The 16,954-nt window shown below is 48.4% G+C and overlaps 1 protein-coding gene across 1 annotated transcript in view; it reads right to left on the bottom strand.

The window, feature by feature from the left end:
• Positions 1–1,029: 1,029 nt before the first annotated feature.
• MUC16 (mucin 16, cell surface associated) overlaps positions 1,030–16,954 on the bottom strand; it is a 33,273-nt gene continuing 17,348 nt past the window's right edge. Inside the window, exons 31-50 of the mRNA XM_074977921.1 lie at positions 16,388–16,530; positions 16,227–16,294; positions 15,917–16,089; positions 15,625–15,654; positions 14,928–15,070; positions 14,767–14,834; positions 14,457–14,629; positions 14,165–14,194; positions 13,293–13,435; positions 13,123–13,190; positions 12,544–12,716; positions 12,033–12,196; positions 11,242–11,309; positions 10,048–10,202; positions 9,365–9,525; positions 8,833–8,900; positions 7,916–8,091; positions 7,749–7,793; positions 6,731–6,810; positions 1,030–1,158 (exon numbers count right to left, since the gene is read on the bottom strand). Of these exons, the coding sequence (XP_074834022.1) occupies positions 1,030–1,158; positions 6,731–6,810; positions 7,749–7,793; positions 7,916–8,091; positions 8,833–8,900; positions 9,365–9,525; positions 10,048–10,202; positions 11,242–11,309; positions 12,033–12,196; positions 12,544–12,716; positions 13,123–13,190; positions 13,293–13,435; positions 14,165–14,194; positions 14,457–14,629; positions 14,767–14,834; positions 14,928–15,070; positions 15,625–15,654; positions 15,917–16,089; positions 16,227–16,294; positions 16,388–16,530 (2,258 nt within the window). The remainder of the gene's footprint in view (positions 1,159–6,730; positions 6,811–7,748; positions 7,794–7,915; positions 8,092–8,832; positions 8,901–9,364; positions 9,526–10,047; positions 10,203–11,241; positions 11,310–12,032; positions 12,197–12,543; positions 12,717–13,122; positions 13,191–13,292; positions 13,436–14,164; positions 14,195–14,456; positions 14,630–14,766; positions 14,835–14,927; positions 15,071–15,624; positions 15,655–15,916; positions 16,090–16,226; positions 16,295–16,387; positions 16,531–16,954) is intronic.

Genomic DNA, 16,954 nt, shown 5'->3' with positions numbered 1-16,954 from the left:
AGAAGTGCAACCAATTAAAACTTCACAAGGGGAATTTAGAGAACCGAGAGGTAATGACCCCAACTGGAATTTGACGAGAACAAAGAGGGTGAGGTTTATTCCTCAGGCAAGATTTCATACCCAGGAATGCTCAGGGTTCGATTTTAGATGCCCTTTCAGAAGTGCCCTGCCCTAGGAGGTCACTGGCCCAGGAATGACTCAGAAATGCCCCCCTGAACCATCACTTTCTGAGTCACCAGCCCTGTCACGCCACTGACCTGTGAATGGAGATGCCTCTAAGTAGCCCTGGCAGATGGAGCTGTTTCAGCTGCTGTGCTACTGAGGAGTGGCTGACCAGGCCTTGCACACCACACATTGCTGGCTCATTAGAAAAGGGACTGACATTGTAGAGGCTGAACGTCTCCAGTCCAGCACTCTCTCATCCAGCAACCCCCCACAACCCGCTCTGATTTTAATTAGCTGGACGACCACTTATAATGGGTGTTGCCAAGTTTCCTGTGGTCCCATCAATGTTGTTTCCAGCCACCACCAGCCCTGGCTCTCGGTGTTCTCTGCTGCTCCTTAGTTGTAATTTACTCCTAAATGTCTCCTAAGAGCCTGGTGAACCGTGGAAGTGTTGGTGATGCTGCTAGACAATATTGACCTCCTGCAAGAGTGCCAGAGGAGAGAGGTTCAACCTGCCATTATCATTGTAAACCCTGGTTATTACAGAATTGCCTCTGAGGAAACCAAGAGTGGGGCCCCCGTAGGACAAGTGCTGCATGGCTGTCCTAGCAGACGTTCCCCGTCCGGAAGAGCTCGATCAGGCAGCCGCAGGGTTGGCGGGTAGGGATAGCCAGCAGTGGTTTATGTGCTTTCCCGTTACAAATTGCTAGGCTCAGTCAGTCACTCTGAGCGTTGCCTCGCTCTGAAATTGAAGTTCACTGTCATGCCCAGCTACCGTGTGTCTAGCCCTTTTGTGGTGCTGAAAGCTGTGATTGGTCTGAGGTAAAGAGTAGCAATGGCCCACTCTGTCCCCAGCTTGGCTTGCTAACGATACTGCCCTGCCCTCTGGCTCGCCTCAGTGCACTTCATCACCAAAGTGCCATGGCCAAAGCAGAGCTGCGCTGAGTGGACCGACACTGTCGGGCCGCACTCCACCCTGGTGGCTTTCTGAGCCTATCAGAGGAAAGGTCATTGACAGAAGACAACCCTTTACGGCTCAGCAAATATGTGCCCAAAGGGCTGCGCCCGCTTACGTAGCTGGTTGGAATCTGGACTAAGCTAGTGGCGACTGAGAGCTGTTACCATCCGATGGCCTTTCTGATGTCGCTGTGTGGTAAGATGGGCCCCTGGCTCCAGCCTTTGTTGGATAGGTGAGTCCAACTTCTTAACTGCCTCCCACTGATGTTACTCAGAGAGCCTCTCTGTGATCTCCCCAGACAGTCACCAAGCACAAATCAAGGGAATCCCTTATTGGTGGATAAAGTCCACCATCGTAATCTGCCTGCTCGTTTTATCATTAACTAAATCCCTTCCTAGTCCCCTCTCCCTACCTGACGCAAGCTGAGCCGGGGGCAGGTCAACCTGAGGCTTGTTTTAAGAGTCATTTTAAAATCCCGCCTCAGCACATGGGGTTGGCTGGAGCAGAGGTCCCCCAGCACTTTGATGCTGTACTTGATACCTAACCCACAGGTGAGAGGCATTGCGTGGCCAAGCCCGACAGCTGTTGGCTCTGTAGCTCCCTACAAGGATCCTGGAAAGCCTGTTGTGATTTCTACCCTCCTGTAATATATTATTCATTTGTCATGTGAGAGCACTTTGGGGTCCTAGTCACGTGACTGCCCACAGGCAGACTCAAGCCTGGGACCTCTGGAGTTTAGGGCAGGAGCCTCTACAGCGTGAGATAAAGGCCACAGACTCTTGGCTAAGGCTGCAGAGGAGACTCCTTTCTTCCCGTAGGTGGTCTGGGTGCCAATGTATGGGAGAGTGAAACACACCTAGGTGTGTGGGTGACGGGCACAGACCAGCACCCACCCCATGGCACTTGGTGCTGTACGCAGAGCAAAAAGGCAATCCCTGCCACTAAGAACATCCCCTCTCAGTCAGTGTCTCTTAGGTGATAAACCTCCCCTGGAATCTGAAGCACTTTAATGGCTGTTTTCTGTTGGTTACTGAGCCAGAAAGAACAAAAAGTCCTGTGGCACCTTATAGACTAACAGATTGTTTTGGAGCATGCATCTGACAAAGCAGGTCTTTGCCCACGAAAGCTTATGCTCCAAAAAAATCTGGTAGTATTTGAGGTGCCACAGGACTTCTCGTTGGTTTGCAGATAGAGACTAAGACGGCTGCCCCTCTGATATGAGCCAGAAAGGCATGTGGGTGCTCCAGTCAGCTCCCATAGGCTCAGCACAGGCCAGTGCAAGGCGATGGGATGAGACTCTTAGAATCACAGAATCACAGGGCTAGAAGGGACCTCAGGAGCTCATCTAGTTCAGCCCCCTGTTTCTAGCAGGATCAACCCTGACTGAGTCATCCCAGCCAGGACCTTGTCAAGCCAGGACTTAAATACCTCTAGGAATGGAGAATCCACCACCTCTCTAGGCAACTCATTCCAGTGCTTCACCACCCTCCTGAGGAAGTAGTTTTTCCTAATATCCAGCCTGCTCCTCTCCTTCTGTAACTTCAGACCATTGCTCCTTGTTCTGCCATCTGGCACCACTGAGAACAGTTTCTCACCCTCCTCTTTAGAGCTCCTCTTCAGGAAGTTGAAGGCTGCTATTAAATCATCCCCTGCCCCAGTCTTCTCTCCTGTAAACTAAATAAACCTAAATCCCTCAGCCTCTCCTCAGAGGTCTTGTGCTCCAACCTCTTAATCATTTTTGTTGCCCTCTGCTGAACCTGCTGCAGCACATCTACATCCTTTTTATACTGTGGAGCCCAAAACTGGACACAATATTCCAGATGTGGCCTCACTACTGCTGAATAGAGGGGAACAACTACTCTAGATCTGCTCGAAATGCTCTTCCCAATACACTGTAGTATGCTGTTAGCCTTCTTGGCTACAAGAGCATGCTGCCTACTCATATGCAGCCTTTCATCCATCGTAACCACTAGGATCCACCTTAACCCCTAAGAAAGCACAAGCTGGCTGTTCCAGCCCTAAGAATAGAAAACAACCGGCAGTTGTGTGTTGCATCTGTTCCCTACAGCAGCCCGAGATTAACATAAGAACGGCCACACTGGGTCAGACCAAAGGTCCATCTAGCCCAGTATCCTGTCTGCCGACAGTAGCCAATGCCTGGTGCCCCAGAGGAGGTGAACTGAAGATTGCACAAGTATACTCTAGTAATCGTAGAATACAACTATTACTAGTGCTTTTATGCCTGCCTCTGTAATTTCCCCTCCATGCCTCTGACAAAGTGGGGTTCTGCCCATGAAAGCTCATGCCCAAATAAACTTGTTAGTCTTTAAGGTGCCACAGAACATAAGAACAGCCAGACTGGGTCAGCCCAAAGGTCCACCTAGCCCAGTGTCCTCTCTGCCGACAGAGGCCAATGCCGGGTGCCCCAGAGCGGGTGAACAGAACAGAAACTCGTGTAAGTGATCGTTCTGCTGGGGACACCCTCACTGCCCAGCCTGGATAACACCCATGGATGGATCCAGCCTCCAGGACTTTATCTCGCTCTTTTTTGAAAGCTCTTAAAGTCCTGGTCTTCACTACCTTCTCGGGCTCACTCACATTGCACTGCTGTGAATGGCTGCGCTCCACATAGGGCAATGGAGAATCGGGGTCTCAAGTTACAAGTAAAGAGGGACTGGGTCAGATAATATGATACAGTGGTCAGCTCCCTGTTGATCTGAAATGTATGAGATGTGTGCATTAGTAAGGGGTGAGAGGGGGCCGCAGATTTGCCTGGCTGCTGGGCAAGGTGTGGAGGATACCTCCAAACTCCGAGGCGGGGCAGGGCCTCGAGCAGAAGGGGTGGGGCCATTATGGCAGGTACAGTGGCTGGGAGCCCTGGGCCACTTTGAATCTCTGAGATACCCCCTTTGCCGCCCTCCCGTTTATGGCCCTGGCACTAGGCAAAAGGAGAACTGATTGAATTTCCTGCAAGGGGTCTTTAAGGCCAAACTTCGACCCCAAAGGGTTCTCAGCAACTTCACCACCAGCCAAAAGCAAAGAAGCAGTTTTAGATGCTGAGTGCGAAAAACCCTCCCAGCCTCATTGGAATGATTCCAGATGCTTTATTTCTGAATAGCAGTCTGTGTTGCAGTATGCTGAGTGACAGGAGACAGCTATCTCTTCGATTCATGGAGTTGTGTTTAATAATGCATATTGAATGAACAAAAAATCTGGTGTCATTTAAAATAAGAAATTATGTTGCTCATTTGTTTAAAACAGCTACATATGTAATTTTTTTTAAATTATAAAGCAGGAAAAAAGTAGAATTAAAGTGCTTTTGTCTTGGTTTTGTTCATTTAGAATAGTCAGTACCTAAAACACCACTAATTAACATAATTTTAATTTCCCCCTTCAGAAACACTATATAACACTGAGTAGCATATAGGCTGCGTTGATTCAGCAGTCACTCCATTTTCTGCTCCCTTTTTTAGACGTATAATATTTGCTCAAAACCCCACAGTGCATAAAAAAATAAATATCTTTTCCCAACACATCTGCATTGCTGGCAGTTTCCCACAGTACAAAATAATTGCTGAGATAAGTGAAAAGTTTTCCTGTATCAAGGCCAAAAGAAAAGATGTATCCAGGCTAACCATAATTTACTACAAGAGCAACAGAATATTCTTTTGAGCAGCTGTAAACATTTTTTCTTTTTTGGTGGATGAATGGGTCTGGGAGAAGAGGCACTTCTGGGTGCATCTGAGTCCATCTCTCCAGTACATCAGTGCGTTTTGCTCACATCTGGGTGTGGGAAATAAACCCCATAGACACTCTGTTGGACCTGGTACATGCCTGCCTTTCTTCTCAGACAAAAGGCGATCTGGTGGGAAGAAAGCACTGTTAATGAGGGAAATGTGAGCCTCTGTATCAGCTTTCCTCTAAGGGCCTAAAAGTGCTTTCCAGGCTGGTAGATATTATCCCCATTTTACAGATGTAACTCAGTGGCAGAGAGGCCCAAGGCCACAACACTACTACACAACAGAGCATTCGCTTTCATCCCATGAAGTCTCTCTCTTTTCCAAAGTTCCCTCTTCAGAATGGCCAGCCCTTGCCTTCTTGCACCTCTGCGTACAATGAACCAGTTTTCTCTTGGCAGCCCTTGCTGGCCTCTCTGGAAAGCAGGCTATGCAGCTTGTGTTGTGAGATCCCTGTGAATGGAGGATTCTAAGGCTGTCCATCTGGCAGACCTATTCTGGGATACTTTGGCATCCCGAAATAGCTACTCCGTGTCTGCAAAATTAACCCATTTTTTCAAAATAGTTTTGGAAATAATGGGCCTGCTATTTCAGCATCGCTGTAGTCCTCATTGCAGGAGAAGTAGGGGATGCTTTGAAATAGTGCATTATTTCAACATTTGGCACTGTTTAGACAGCACCAAATGCTGAAATAACCTGTTTAGAAATAAAGTCAAAAAAAGATATGCAATTTGATCAGTGCAAATTGCGTATCTTATTTTGAATTTGGGCGCCATGTAAATGTAGCCTAAAAAGGAGACACTTTCCTCCCTACCCTCAGGCCCCCAGCAGCCACCCTGCTAAGAGACTGGAAGGGGATCCACCTTCCCACACCCCAAGCAGCAGAGGTGCGGCTGGAGTCTGACCCTTGTTGCTCAGACGTTTGAATGGGAAGCAGTCAGTATGATTCTGGAAGCTGGTTATACTTTTTTTTTAAAGATACCGAATCTTCTGCACTCAGCTGCACACCCACCAAGCAGAGATTTGGAGGCATGGGGGCGGGAATATTTACAAAGAACAAGGACAAAAAGCCACTGATCTTCTTTGGGCTTGACCTCACCTTCACTTTCCTGGATTTCGCCATCTCGCTTCTTCAGCTTTTCAGCCTCCTTCCTTGATAGCTGGAACTCCACTAAACTCACTTTTGTTCCTTTTGTCAATCGCACGGATGTTTTGATCTGAGCTATTTAACTCTGAAATATCACCGCACTGTAACTGGAGGGGCCCTGAGCCGAAAAGGAGCCGTGGGTGGGTTGCAAGCTTCCTGTAGAGGGAGCTGCTGGCAGAGGTGCTGCCTCCAGAGCCAGGCACTGAAGAAAGGCAGGTGCTGGCTGGCAGCTCCCCCTATGAGGGCAGCGTGGAACTTAGGACGTCAATGACCCCTCCTAAAATAGCCTTGTTATGAGCCCCTCTTCAATTCTCCTTTGGGTCAGGACCTCTAAGTTGGGAGAGGTTTGTCTCTCCTGTGAACTCTGTGTTATGCAGGGTAAAAGGACACACAAGGGCAGATTTCATGGGAAGAGACAAGATTTCATGGCCTGTGAATTTGGTAGGGCTCTAGTAATAACTTATTCAATGGAACAGACAAATTCCTCCAGTGCCTTGGAAGTCACCTCAGTCAATCAGGGAAGATTTGTCTTATTGTTTTCCTGTATGCATCCATCCCACTGGTGTTCTCCATTTGCTCCTAACTTTCTACTTCATTGGTAGGATTTACATTTGATGTGTCTAAAGCAGCCAGAATTTCCTGGTTCTCTGGCTTGGCCCCAGCCACTGGGCCCCGAGGGTAGCTGAGAATCTGAGGAGGCAGGGCAGTAAAGGGGCCACTTACCAAGAAACACAAGAGGAAGAGGATGATGAAGCTGAGCAACGCCGAGAGGCAGATGAGGATTATCGCCCAGAAAGGGAGCTCTGAAAGCACAAAGACATAAATTACAAAGCTCTCCATTCAGTCCTTTTGCTCTGAAGTTTAAGGGTGGGGTTGGAGTATGTGGAAAGGGAAAATGCTCCCCATGTGTTTTCAGGCTTTGGTCTCCATAAGTGCCAGAATTATGGGACAGATGGGCACTGGCCTGCGTGAAGGAGAGCAGGGGGGTCTGGAGTTTCTAGTGTGAAAATGTCCACATCACTACAACACCACGACAACCGGCACTAACTGGGCGGCAGCAGCAGCAGGATGGAAAGATTCATGGATGACCAACTTCTCTGTTAGCCACTGATCAGGTCTGATGGTACACGTCAGTCCTTGCTCAGCTCTCCCTGCGACACATGACAGGTGAGGCTCCTGAGGGCTGTAACACTTGGGTCAAATTCTGGCAGTCAGGCATGGTGCAGGGTAGCTGGATGGGGCTGGTGGGCCGGGATGTACGAAAGTCAGACTAGATGGCCTGATGGTCCCCTCTGGCCTCAGACTTTGACTCTCCAGGTTGGAGGAGAAGCCTGGTGGTGCAATGGAATCATGTGCAGCTTCTCCCCAGGGCGTCTAGTCAGTGGGTAGGCTGTAGTGTTGGGTGCATAATGCAAAGGTTTCCCAGAAACATTGCACCAAGTTTGTCATGGGTGTGTCATGGCTGGGCTCACCACACTTCTGCATGTGGTTTTTGCAAATACTGACATGGCCATATGGTGTCTGGAGCAATCTTCTGAGTTGTTCTTTCCCCAGGGCATCTGTACCTGATACTCATCCATGACTTTAACTGCCCCTTCTTGAGTGCTGGGAGCCAGTTCCCTACACTCCTGACCCTGAAGCCATGAGTACATCAATCCAAACCCATGTCTGTACTAACTTTCTGGGGCTTGACATCTTTTTCTGGAGCCTTCAATGTGAATGGCTTCTCAGAAACACTTACCAGATCTACGGGATTCTCCCGTCGTTGTGTTGAGAGGAGAATAGTCTGGAAAGAAAAGAGGACCTTGTGAAGGCAAGGGAAACAGAGAGAAAGTGGATTCAAAAACTCCCGTGGAACCTTGGTCCCAGCAATGTGCTCGGATTTCATGGCTCTGCCGTGCCACTCACCATTCACAAGCAAGCTGTCCTTGTCTAGAGAGTAGCTGTTCCCTAGCTGAGTGACTCCATTGGTTAGACGTTTAAACTCTTCATACACTTCTTCTCTTTGAAAGCTCTTTGAGGTGCTATCCAGTGTAAATTTGCAGACGGCATTAATACCAGTGTAAGTTTTCCCGGGGATGAGCCTGGAAAATGCAAGCCACACACCACTGATGTAGGAGGAGGAACACACAACAGAAATTGCTGAAATACACCGAGTGAGATAGATCAGGAGTGTAAAACAGGGCTGAAAGTCAGTAACAGAGTGAAGAGTAAGCCACGGCGGTGTTCACACTCAGCTCATGATTGCAGATCTCAGAGCCATATTTTGTTAGCACACTGGCCAGGTTTCTAACTTTTTAGAAAAAGAGGAAGGAGCTGCTATTGCAGGCTTGCAAAATTTCACTCGCCCTGGACAAATCACTTTTCGGATGGACAAGTCAAACTCTCTCCCCCTTCCCCAGCCCAGTAACTATCAGGGAGTGTGGAGAAAGAGGTTGTGTGGGTTTTGTACTTGAGCTGGTGAATTTTCCTTAAATTTTTGCACCGCGCCTTCATTGGGAGTTTTGGATGTGGCTAAACTGATCCGTTTTTGCCTAGAGATTAGCGTAGCGTGAAAGAGACTTTCCCACCACACACACGAAGTGCTTTTTGCCTTTGTGGAAACACTCTAGGTAAGGCAAAACTGAGCAAGTGTAAATGTGATTTTCTTTTCCCTCTGCTGAACCCCATCCAGGCATCTTACTGAGGTATGGGCCAGGGCACATGCACTACCCTCCAATAATGTGACCCATCCAGGGCTCCCAAGTCAGACTTTCAGTAAACTTTCCATTGGCCTTTAAAGGCTAACAGTTCTTCTGTCACATAGCCCACGCAAAAGGACACACCTGAAGCTTTCAATGGAACAGCCAGTGAAGTACTTCTGGATGCTGCTGCTTCTGAAAATGTTTTCAAGCTGGGAGGAAAAGGAAAACCAATTATTGCAATGTGGGCACCAACAGGAGCGTATTAAGTCATACTGGAATAAGAGAAAGGAATCTGTCCTTACTGTTCGTGAAACTTATGGCAAAATTCCCATGGGACCAGGATCAGACCCATCTGCAGACCATTAGGCCAGGTCTACACTAGACCGAAATGTTAATCTAAGATACGCAATTCTAGCTACGACAATTGCATAGTTGGAATTGACGTATCCTAGACTGATTTTTCTGGTCATTCTCACAGCTGGAGGTTGACGGGAGAAACTCTCCTGTCGACCTCCCTTATTCCTCACAACAACGAGACATACTCGAGCGAACTGCAGAGCCCTGCTGGTTAGATTTAGTGCATCCCCACTAGGCACACTAGATCAAACCCTGAAAGATTGCCTGTGAAGGAGTCCATCTTCCAGTAAGTATAGACAGACCCTTAGAACTTTACCTCTTTTTCAATCTTCTGCTTGTGCATCCGATGAACACTTGAGTTGGGTTGTTTCAGATCCAACAGGTAGGCAAGGTTCGTGATGGTAAAGTTGAGCCTGAAAGTTTCTTGCTGGGAACTGATGGGCCGCTGAGTCACGGGGTTAATCACCGGCTCCAAAACTAAAAGAAAGAAAGAAAAGAAGCTGGTTGAAAATACAGTGAAGAGCTGCAGGCCGAGACCCATTGGACCAGAAGTGCTGTCTCATCAGAGCTGTCCTGCTTTAAAGCTGGGAAACTAGAACGAGCCCGGAGGCATCAGAGGAATTTGAATTTCACAGGGATTTGGGGATTTGAAAGTCCCCATCCTAAGGTGTTTAAAACTTTCCTGTCATTGCTTTGGGGTTTTGTACATCATGGTTTTATTCAAAGCAGTCAAACTTGATGAAATCCCAATAGATGGTTTCAATTACCCCTCCCCTTGTGTAGCGGGGAAAGACGGAGCATGTCACCGATGTCTCGGCATGTTGGATTAAGCCAAACTCCATGGGCCAAAAAACTGGTTCATGAGCTCTGGGAATTCACAAGCTTGGACCAGGAAGGTGAGAATTCTCCTTTAGGGTACAGGCTTTCATATCTGCTGTGAGGGTTTGGTTTAACCAGAGTGAGATCTGTGCAGCTTGCTCTTCTCTGTAGCCTCCATACCATTCACTGTTGTTCCCTGCAGCTGATAGTTGCCTTCCAGCCATTGTTCAGTTGCGTTCTTAGTTCCAGCCTGAAATGCCCTTTGGACGCTCTCCTGGCTGAAGTTGTACGCTGGTGTGAAGAAGCATTCACAATCGACCACTATGGAGCCATACCTGGAGACAGAGAGGGCAAGACTCTTACACAGATCAGCCCTCCAGTGGCCATCTTTGGAGGGGCTATGTTGTCATTTGAAATGTTTGTGGAGATTTTACATTCGGGCAGCGAGGGATTCAGCCCTGGAGACAAAATCTCTCTGTATCTACAGACCAGGCATGCACTGCCCTTACCAAGTCTCATGCCAACCTTCTTAAACCAATAGGGGCCAGCTCTGGGGCTAAAAGAGAGGTGTTTTATCTGTGATGTGTCCCAACCTCGTCCTCTGCTGAGATTGCCAAGAAGCAATGGGATTTTCCAATGGGCCCTAAAGGAGTTAGAGGCTCACACCCCAAAATAAGTCAATGGGAGTCCATTGCTCAACTCCCTTTGAAAATCCCAGTTGAGTACCTGGTGAGCTGGAGGGGAGGGGAAAGGTTTGATGTGGTCACTTGTCTAGAAGGAACTGGAGTAAGAACCACCCAGCTCCTTCCTGACTGGCCACCAGGCCTCGGTGGAATAAAGATGATGTTTGATCTGAATGACCCTGGCACCGATTCATCTGTCTTGAGGTGAGAGGGGTTGGGGGCCTTGTGAGCCATGCCTTGAGTCCCTGAGTCTCCCTACAAAGAGTGCTAATGGCATTAAATGCCCAGTAAGAAACCAGGCAGCTGGTAGACCATTCTGTTGACACTAGCAGCATTTCCAGGAGCTGGCAGAGCTGTTCTGAGCCTAGACACATTCTCAGAGAGGTCATCACCAGCTCATCTCTCCCTTAATAACCAGAATCGGTGACTCGCTCTCAGGGGCAGAGTCTGACCCCTAAAGACACACGGAGATCAGCTACAGCATGTTGCATGGCCTCAAGCCTGTCACTGATTTTAACCCCTGATCATTGAAGCCTGGGCATGTTGGTGAGAAAGAAGTAAGGGACTCAGAGCAGGCACGGCACATGCTGGCACAGAGAGGAATTCAGCCAGGGACAAGGGAGCATGGCACAGAGGCAATGGCATGAGCCTCTGTGTGGTTTAACAAACAGAACTGAATTGTGACACACACCTCAAGCCTGTGACATTGCAAAACAGGAATCTGCCTTGAAGATCACTCTTTCTGAAAAGCTCATTCATCTGAAATAAACACAGAATTAGCTGTTAGCATTAGTGGGGGGTGACCTCATTCCTGATGCTGCAGAGCAGTAGAAAGAGCCTAACATGGCTGGAGATGGCACTGATTTTATTTCTGAAGCTTGCATCCTTCGGAACATGTTCCTACTGACGTTGAGCATGGCAGCCCTTCATCCCAGCCTTTCCCATCAGCACCCCAAGAAGAGCTCTTGGCTGCCAGCCTGGTTCACACGCCGGTGGTTGAAGGGGCAACCTGCAGAGCTAAGAGCCTACGTTGCTCTCTCTCTAGGAGGGGGTGTAACAGATTCATGTATTCTCTGGGTCAGGTGTAGAGGAGGACCTGTAGCACACTCACCCGTGGGTTACACCTACATGTGGTGGGATCAGTTTGTGCTGACTCCTGAATTTGTTCACTATTGTACATATGCCAACAGACATGGACTCTCCCTTGGCTCACACTTGTCGCTTCCTGGTAATCAAATCTTGTGATTGCACTGGAGTGTAGGGAACTCCTCCAAACATGAGACATCCTGCAGCTTCTCATGACTTAATTTACAGACCACGTGTGGGGTCTGGCGGCAATAGAACGGACTGAGATGTGAAACCCTGACAATTTTGTTGTAACCATTTTGAATGCCAGCAATTACAATCAATCAAACTCCTCCTGGAAGTTGGTGTGAGTATAAGATGGAATAGCCGAGGCAGATCCTGAAAGGGGCATCTCACCTTGTCAGTGATATCTTTCTGTAATGCTTGGTAGGACGATGACTTGGGGTCTGGGTTGGTAAGGTTTGCATTGATTATTCTGAAGTTGAGCTGATACCCTGCACTCTCTGGAGGCACCATAGCAGGAGGCTCTGTAGTAGTAGTTAGGTCTGAGGGGTGGAATCCTACATAAATAAATTTGAGAAAGGGTTAAGGGTGATTTTTGACTGAAGTCTCAACCACATACCTAAAGGCAATCTAAGAGTGCCCTTGTTTGATAAAGATGAGCACAGCTGCGAGTTTTTTAATGGAGCTATTGGCCAAATGAAGAACCTCCATGACAGCACCTTCATGGTGGATGGGCTTGGTTCTTGTGCCAAAGCTTGTGGACTGCCATAAACCAGAAATCACCGAAAGAAGAGGACATTCATCTGGTGCTACTAGAAAGCTCGAGCCCTTATGAAACAAAGGCATGAATTAAAGTCTGCAGGTGACCCTCAGGCAATGCCTGCTGTTTTCTCTGGGTGTTTACCATTCACGTAAAGGCTGTTCTTCTCCATGGTGTAGGCTCCTAGCTTGGTGATGCCCTCTGTTGTGTTGCTCAGCTCATGGTAAAGAGTCTCTCTGTCAAAGGTGGCGACTGTGAGGTTGATTTTGTAGCTGCACATGACATCAACCCCAGTGTCACCCTGGCTATTCACAGACCTATAGAAACACATAGGAGCTTTAGGACAGTTGACAAGGACAGAAAATTCCCCACCTTCTTTATGTTATGGCAGAGGCTGACATGGGGAGCAATAGACAAAATCAGTTTTCACGCACAGACCCAGCAGCTGCATTGGATAGTTAAGGGTTTGAACTCACAGACCCAATAGTCAAATGAAATCATGAAGTTTTACGGTGGTGGTTTTGACTGACCTGCAAATTGCAATGCGAACATTAATTTGATAGAGGCAAGGGAGAAACAATTAAGTCTGAAGGATACATAGGCAGAGCTCAGTTTGGGGGAGCCTGGAGGTTATAAAGAATTATGCTGCTTTATAGCAGCTGGGGTCTTAGCCCAAATAAGTCTGTCAAGAAAACACAAACACCTTCACACCAGAGCTCTTACCTAAATGCCAACACAAAGCAGCCAGTGTAGACAGGGCCAATGATGCTGTTTTTGAGTAGAGGGCCAATCTAGTGAAGAAAGGAATTGTATCAACATGTCATGCTGAGAATGAGACAAGACAGATATCAAATGGGCTAACTCAGGGAAGCGTATGGGTCTGGCAGACTCACATAATGAAGCATGATTTTCTCTGTAGAATTGAACTTGGGGGAACCTGGTATCCCCAGATCGGTAGTGAATTGGAGGTTGGTTAAAGTGAAGTTCAGTATGAAGTTCTCTGTTAGCAATGGACTTTGTGCAGCTGGAGTCACAGCTGAAACAAATAAGGAAAAGTATTGCTTTAAAACTCCAATTGTGCAAAATGGAAGAGAAATGCACGGGTCTCTCAGATGATTTCACGACACACAAAATCTACGGGTCCCAGACAAGAATCCCGCATATTATGGATAAAAAGTTTGGAGGCTGGAGTGGGGGTTGTTGTTGGCACAGATGCTGAAACAATGACGTAACAAAATGAAAAGTCAATGTTCCCCCTGAGTGAGGCAAAAACCTACCACAGGACTAAGGGCGAAGAAGGTGGGGATCCTGGCTCTCCACCTGCCAAAGGGGAGGGAACAAAGGCTAAGGGGGTGTGGCACAGTCAGCCTCGGGGTCCCCCCTTTCTCCCTCAGAACAGTGTGCGGAGGGGCAGCTCAGCAATGCAGCAGTATTTGAAAGAGACCTGGAGCTCCAGCAACCAATGCTGCTACTTATGCCACACTCCGCAAAAACACCCCGTTCACATTTCCTGCCCCATTGATGGTCTTGTATTCCCCCCATACACCTACGGAAACACATCTCTGCTTCCACAGCTGTAGGTATAGGCAAATCGCAAAGGGGCTTTTGCCTTTCCCCCAAAAGAACAACAGTAAATTCGCCTCAAAGGGCCAATTCCATTCCACGCTGAGCGGAGGCGCATTTCTACACAAGCACCATTCACCAGCTTCTCTCACGAACTCTCTCCCCATCCTGTTCCCTAAAGATCGTTCTGAACTCTACTCACTTGACAGAGCTGCTGCTGCTGCGTTATAACCTGGAATGAGAAGGGAAAATGATAAGAGGGTAACAAGACGGGAGGGGAAGGAAACAGTGACAAGGAAAAGGGAAGGTGGTGCAGAAAAAGACATAGCCCATAACACTAAAGCATTGACTTTCTGTGTTCTCTCTTATTCGGGAATGGAAAATTTTAGTAGCTTCATAACTGTGACCTCTGATGTCTGTAACGTATATCTTGTCTCTCTAGTTACACCTGTGCAAATAATTCCCAAGAATGGGTACCGAAATAAGCCGATTACCATTGATGTAGAGGCTGTCCCGGTCCAGGCGGTAGGGGCCCAGAGTGCTGGTGCCATTTGTCATGTTGCTGATTTCATGGTAAATCCTCACTCTGTCGAACGGCAGAGCACTGGTGTTGGGCCTGTAGGCGCAGACGGCATCCACAACGGTGTCGCTCCCAGATCTCCCCGGTCTGCAAGAGGGGACATGGTGCTGGATTTAATATCTCTTGAAATGATTTGATGACACCTGTCCAATTCTGAACAACTTCACAACAAAGGGACTTTCCCACGCTTGGCTGATCTGGTGATTTTGGGACCTGGATCTTACCTAAAACCCTTCACTTCGCATCTGAGGTGAGTTGGGCCGATGCTGCTGTTTCCAACCACTTGGTTGATCTAACAAAGAGAGGATGTCGTAAGTGTGTTGTACTACTGAGAGCAGCAGGTACCCCCAAATTGCAAGGCAGGCTGTGAGCCAATCCCACTTACCAAAGAGACCAAAACTTTCCCTGTAGCATTGTACCGGGTAGACTGAGGATTTTCCAGGTCTGACTGATATACGAGATTTGTAATGGAGAAGTTCAGGGTAAAATGTTCGGTGGCTGGAGTGGGGGTTGTTGTTGGCGAAGAAGCTAAAACAATGATGTAACAAAATGAAAAGCCAGTGTTCCCCCTGAGTAGGGCCAAAAGCCACCACAGGCCAGGGGGCGAGGTAGGTGGGGATCCTGGCTCTCCACTCTCCAAAGGGGAGGGGAAAATGGCTAATGGGGTGTGGCACAGGGCAGGCAGCCTCGTGGCCCCCCATCCTCCCTGAGAACAGCATCTGGAGGGGCAGCTCAGCAATGCAGCAGTATTTGAAAGAGACCTGGAGCTCCAGCAACCAATGCTGCTACTTATGCCACACTCCGCAAAAACACCCCGTTCACATTTCCTGCCCCATTGATGGTCTTGTATTCCCCCCATACACCTACGGAAACACATCTCTGCTTCCACAGCTGTAGGTATAGGCAAATCGCAAAGGGGCTTTTGCCTTTCCCCCAAAAGAACAACAGTAAATTCGCCTCAGAGGGTCAATTCCATTCCACGCTGAGCGGAGGCGCATTTCTACACAAGCACCATTCACCAGCTTCTCTCACGAACTCTCTCCCCATCCTGTTCCCTAAAGATCGTTCTGAACTCTACTCACTTGACAGAGCTGCTGCTGCTGCGTTATAACCTAGAATGAGAAGGGAGAATGATGAGAGGGTAACAAGACGGGAGGGGAAGGAAACAGTGACAAGGAAAAGGGAAGGTGGTGCAGAAAAAGACATAGCCCATAACTCTAAAGCATTGACTTTCTGTGTTCTCTCTTATTCGGGGATGGAAAATTTCAGTAGCTTCATAACTGTGACCTCTGATGTCTGTAACATATATCTTGTCTCTCTAGTTACACCTGTGCGAATAACTCCCAAGAACGGGTACCGAAATAAGCCGATTACCATTGATGTAGAGGCTGTCCCGGTCCAGGCGGTAGGGGCCCAGAGTGCTGGTGCCATTTGTCATGTTGCTGATTTCATGGTAAACCCTCACTCTGTCGAACGGCAGAGCACTGGTGTTGGGCCTGTAGGCGCAGACGGCATCCACAACGGTGTCGCTCCCAGATCTCCCCGGTCTGCAAGAGGGGACATGGTGCTGGATTTAATATCTCTTGAAATGATTTGATGACACCTGTCCAATTCTGAACAACTTCACAACAAAGGGACTTTCCCACGCTTGGCTGATCTGGTGATTTTGGGACCTGGATCTTACCTAAAACCCTTCACTTCGCATCTGAGGTGAGTTGGGCCGATGCTGCTGTTTCCAACCACTTGGTTGATCTAACAAAGAGAGGATGTCGTAAGTGTGTTGTACTACTGAGAGCAGCAGGTACCCCCAAATTGCAAGGCAGGCTGTGAGCCAATCCCACTTACCAAAGAGACCAAAACTTTCCCTGTAGCATTGTACCGGGTAGACTGAGGATTTTCCAGGTCTGACTGATATACGAGATTTGTAATGGAGAAGTTCAAGGTAAAACGTTCGGTGGCTGGAGTGGGGGTTGTTGTTGGCGAAGAAGCTGAAACAATGACGTAACAAAATGAAAAGCCAGTGTTCCCCCTGAGTAGGGCCAAAAGCCACCACAGGCCAGGGGGCGAGGTAGGTGGGGATCCTGGCTCTCCACTCTCCAAAGGGGAGGGGAAAATGGCTAATGGGGTGTGGCACAGGGCAGGCAGCCTCGTGGCCCCCCATCCTCCCTGAGAACAGCATCCGGAGGGGCAGCTCAGCAATGCAGCAGTATTTGAAAGAGACCTGGAGCTCCAGCAACCAATGCTGCTACTTATGCCACACTCCGCAAAAACACCCCGTTCGCATTTCCTGCCCCATTGATGGTCTTGTATTCCCCCCATACACCTACGGAAACACATCTCTGCTTCCACAGCTGTAGGTATAGGCAAATCGCAAAGGGGCTTTTGCCTTTCCCCCAAAAGAACAACAGTAAA

Source organism: Carettochelys insculpta, chromosome 27 (genome assembly GCF_033958435.1).
Source record: "Carettochelys insculpta isolate YL-2023 chromosome 27, ASM3395843v1, whole genome shotgun sequence".
Taxonomy (NCBI): domain Eukaryota; kingdom Metazoa; phylum Chordata; order Testudines; family Carettochelyidae; genus Carettochelys; species Carettochelys insculpta.
The sequence above is the reverse complement of the archived record's forward strand: the minus strand, read 5'-3'. Positions and strand labels throughout refer to the sequence as shown.